Genomic DNA, 4,675 nt, shown 5'->3' with positions numbered 1-4,675 from the left:
TGTATCTTATGTAAGTTGCAAACTTTTCATATTCCTTGATATTCAATATCTACTCCTTTGAACAAACGACACGAGTTCCATGGGGGAACTTTAGTGTCTTATGCAAGTTGGAAACTTTTCGATATTTCTTTGATATTCAATATGTACTCCTGTCTAAGAATTTTGTTTACCTTGAAAGCCAATGTAAACAAAAGTCGAAAACTTTGAATATGTCCTTGATATTCAATATATACTCCTGTCTAATGGAACTTTAGTGTGTCTTATACAAGTTGGAAACTTTCGATATTTCTTTGATATTCAATATCTACTTCTACTCTGTCTAAGAATTTCGTTTACCTTAAAAGCCAAGGTTTGGGCTCATAGAGGACATTTGCAACACACACCCACCCTTTCGCTCGATCACTGGCTGGCTCGCTCTCTCGCCTTCTTGTTTCATCTGGCTGGCTCGCTCGCTGGGCTTCGTCATTTGTCTGGCTGACCGGCTCGCTGTTTGCATATATAACTGGATTTATATGTATGCTTGCAAGCTTCCATATAGTGCTGCTAATGTCTCCCATAGCGACGTTACTGGAGTCCTCCTCGACGCGATTCGAAGCTCATCATGAGGCCCGCGATGACAACGACGACGGCCAGGACGAGTCGGCCGTGTCTATCCCCGAAGGAGCATCACGGCAATCAAAGAAGAGGCTGATCGTGCAGGCTCGCGAACAGACCTCCTGCGCCCTGGACCCTTGCCTATGGGGGGCCCTTCCAGAGGCGATCACAGAGTGGATCCTGGCTCTGCTGCCGCTCCCGGCCCTCTTCCGCTGCCGCTGCGTCTGCAGGAGATGGCGCACCCTCCTGTCGTGCCCCCGCTTCCCGTCCTGCCATGGCCGCGGCCTGTCTAGTTTCCACTACCTCCTGCACGAGCAGGAGGAGCACCCTGCGCACATGCGCATGGCCCTCATCTACAGCCGGGACCTCCCCCGGTGGTTCCGCCTCCCTTTTTCGCTGCCATACGCAGCCGCCGCCATCGCGGCCGCCGGCGGCCTCGTCTGTGCCCGGGACAGGGCCACTGGATCGCTCAGCGTCCACAACCCCATCACTCAGTCCTCCAGGCCCCTCCCTCCTCTCATCAACAAGGGTAGCAGCAGCACCAAGTTGGCCTTTGAGGTGGGGATGCTTATGGACGACAACGGTGTTGATTACCGGGTCATCGTCTGGATGGACGAACCTTCCCCCACGACACAGGTTTACTGCTCGAAGAGCCATCAATGGCACATCAAAGCGAGCATAGATGTGGGAGGGGATGCATTGTCTGAGTGTGGGGTGGTTTCAGGGTCAAGCTTCTATATCCTTGTCATCAATGAGTACTTAAGCATATTTGCATATAGCTTTAGTGAAGAGAAGTGGGCGGAGTTGCAAGCTCCTATGCCTCCATATATCCTTTACAGCTATCTGATTGACCAGTGGGGGAGCCTGCTTATGGTGGGTGCCATTGGAAAGGATTTCCCCACCAAGGGTATTTGTGTCTGGAGGCTGGAGAAGAGTAGGTTAGCATGGAATGTGGTACTCAGGATGCCTGATCAGCTCTACAAGAGATTGACCGAAGGGTTTAGGCCCTTTGATGCTTTCAAGTGTGCAGGGAAAGGGGACCAAATTTGCTTCCTCGTCCATGGTCATCCCCGCATCCTTATGTATGACTTCAGCAGGAAGCATTGGTGGTGGTCTCCCAACGTTGGATTTAGAGGCCATTTTCAAGTCATAGCTGCAGATTTGCACTTAGATGTAGAGCCTTGATCAAAAATAGTAATGAGCCCTACTTTCACAACCCATACGAGGGCTTTTTGCATTCTCTCATTACATACACTATTAGTCATATATGGAAACTCTCCAAGGAAGAGGCATCCATGGCTACAAGAAGTGATGATTATAATCCTAGTCTAGTTCACCTTACTTGTCTCTCCTCATGCTAAGGAGCCAATTTTTATATTGAGGAACCAATTCTTTGATTCCTCACTATGTGCATAAGTCCTCTACTTACTCTCCAATATTTTATTTGACAAGACCCACTCAATTGGATACAAGTATTAACGGAATTGAACACTTTGGGGAGCAAGCTCTTTGAAGGTTTTAGGAAGAACCACTTTTTTGGGGGGGGGGGGTGAAAAAACCCAAAACTTCTCTCTCTCTCTCTCTCTCTCTCTCTCTCTCTCTCTCTCTCTCTCTCTCTCCAACAACCTAGATTTAGGGACTATCCAACCCAAAGGGTGCCATGCATTCCTAGAGAACTTAGCACTTGAGAAAAGACCTAGGTTTGTGAGGGAACCATTTCCACCGCCTACCATTGTTTGTGCAAGCAAACTTTTCTCGCTTCTACAAAAACGTTACCTTAACATTGTACTAGGTTTATAATATTCTACATGTCTTTGGTCTTATTGTATCCAAAATGACCTTAGATTTCAAAGTTTAAAAACATTCTTTCCCATCATTTCAAGGTTTATTTTTAAAAAGTAACAATTTGTTTGAGTTTAAACCTTGGTTTTTAAAGAACTTTGCCACTTGGACCAAATTGTGCCTCAATTCCAACGCTCCTCTATGATGTCCCAATGAATGCTAAGCATTGTGATTGCATACACTATTGTCAAGTTTCACGTGTTAAACTTGTTACACATTTATGCTTATACTTTTTATCACAACTTTGATACAAATAATAGACATGTAGCTTCTTGAATATTGAGGGAGATGACCCCCTGAATGAGCCCTTGGAGGTGTAGGGTGATTCTCTCGCTTAGGGTGCACTTTGTGCTCTACCCTTTAGAGTGCCACCTAGAGTTGTTGTTTAGTTCTAATTAAGCTTATTGTTGTAGTTAAACTCGAGTTGGATGCTTGTGTTTTAGGTACCAACCTCATGATAATGACATGTGATGTCAAAGAAAACATGGAAAGTCCTAATAAAATAATATTCTTATAGTTGTTAGAGGGATAATAAATTACAACACTACCTTAAACGTTATGCCATGATAACGAAGTATAGAGCTCAAAAATCTCAAGAGTCAAGCTCCATGAACTCATTGAATAGGCAATCTTGAACTCATTTAAAGAGGAAATAATTCTCCTTATTAGTTTCTTAAATAATAAGCAAATGTCTATGAGCACATATCTCTTATATAACAAAATTCCATTTACAAAATTAGTATGAATTCACCAAGTCATGTGTTAGATTCAATGCATACTTTTTTGGACACCATTACATTTCAATGAATGTGTTTGAGAGTTGATAGGGAATGGTTTTGCTAGTCTCACAAAAACACATATCTTTTGAGTGCTCTAAGTTTGTTGTTCTACCTTTAAGCATGCCAATACATCACATTCCTCTTATGAGGGGGTACAAGAGAATGTTCGATAAAAGAGCTAGGTCAACCCCTACACTTTTCACTACATTTGTTGTTTGTGACACACACACACACACACACTCTCTCTCTCTCTCTCTCTCTCTCTCTCTCTCTCTCTCTCTCTCTCTCTCAAATTTTATAGTCATATTCCTACCCTGAATGCATCTAGTCACCCATCAACTTTGTAATTCTATGATCCATATATGAGAGAATCAAAATATATGCTATGTATATGTAACTTAAATAAATACATGCTCATTAATTCACTAGCTAATGTGTTAATTGAATGAATCCTTAAACTATGTTGATTCCAGTTGATCATTGCCATCATCTTGCTATCATTTTTATAACTCCACATATAATGTCTCAACATCATCTCAATTTTCCCCAATAGGTGGGGAGAAGGCTTGGACAAGAAGTATTGATAGGTAAAGTTTGAAATGTTAGACTTCATGCTCCTAAAGAGGATGGAGGAAGGGTTGCCATGGAGCAAATTGTTCAAGCACATGACTAACAAAAGTTATAAAGATCAAGCTCACAATCAAGGGATTGGAGGTTATTAGAGTAGTGGTGAGTAGTTAGAGGCAAGTGTTGGGTCAAGCCAACTGCATGGGAGATAGTTGAGTCAACTGCTCCTCTAGTCAGCTTGGGAGGTCACTATATGTAAATCCTTCCTATTATGTGCATTCAAGTCCTATTTTTAAAACCCCTTATCTACAAATTTTTCATGAATGAAGCACGTCATTTTTCTATTCTTCAAATTGTGAACACCCCCCTTAAATGACACCCTTTTGTATGTTAAGGATGTCTAAAAAATGGAACCTCAAAAATCCTTTTGGTTGGTCCATGCATGAAGCATTTGAAGATGATTGTGTTGCAATTTAGGACAAGTCAAAGCTAGGTGGTAAGATGGAAGTGAAAGGTGTAAGCAAGTTGTTGGACCTATGGGAGGTGGAAGGTCCTAGGTAGAAAACTACAAAATAGGTTAAGGTAGAGCTTGACCTAACCATGAATCAAGGAGAATGGATACAAAACATAATGGAGAAGAAAAAAGAAGAATGGCCAATTGCATATGTCGTAAAATGAGGTAAAATCCTCTCATGTTGGGTGTCTTTCAGAAGTGTTGCTACAAAAATCAAGATAAGAGCTTACATTGGTAAGAAGGAACAAAGATTCACTTAGAAATTGTAAGATATTTGGAGGGGGTATTGCATGATGACTCTCAAAAGATCTTGATGAAGAGGTGGAGAAGGGTGTGGGATTCAATGCCTTCCAACCAACTCAACATTTCCCTTGGAGAG

At 42.4% G+C, this 4,675-nt stretch overlaps 1 protein-coding gene across 1 annotated transcript; it reads left to right on the top strand.

The window, feature by feature from the left end:
* The first annotated feature begins 333 nt into the window (after window positions 1-333).
* Window positions 334-2,600, top strand: LOC148014520 (F-box/kelch-repeat protein At5g15710-like). The gene has a single exon (XM_087666651.1). The coding sequence runs from the start codon at window positions 517-519 to the stop codon at window positions 1,777-1,779; it is 1,263 nt and encodes a 420-aa protein (XP_087522777.1). The 5' UTR covers window positions 334-516; the 3' UTR covers window positions 1,780-2,600.
* The last annotated feature ends 2,075 nt before the right edge of the window (window positions 2,601-4,675 follow it).

Source organism: Lygodium microphyllum, chromosome 25 (assembly GCF_053477565.2).
Source record: "Lygodium microphyllum isolate KBCC chromosome 25, Lygodium_microphyllum_v1.1.10, whole genome shotgun sequence".
NCBI lineage: Eukaryota > Viridiplantae > Streptophyta > Polypodiopsida > Schizaeales > Lygodiaceae > Lygodium > Lygodium microphyllum.
Note: the sequence above shows the minus strand (reverse complement) of the source record. Positions and strands in the feature narration are given on the sequence as shown.

Bases quoted from the DNA above. Each gene is read 5' to 3' on its own strand.
- LOC148014520 (XM_087666651.1), top strand. From the start codon at position 517: ATGCTTGCAAGCTTCCATATAGTGCTGCTAATGTCTCCCATAGCGACG.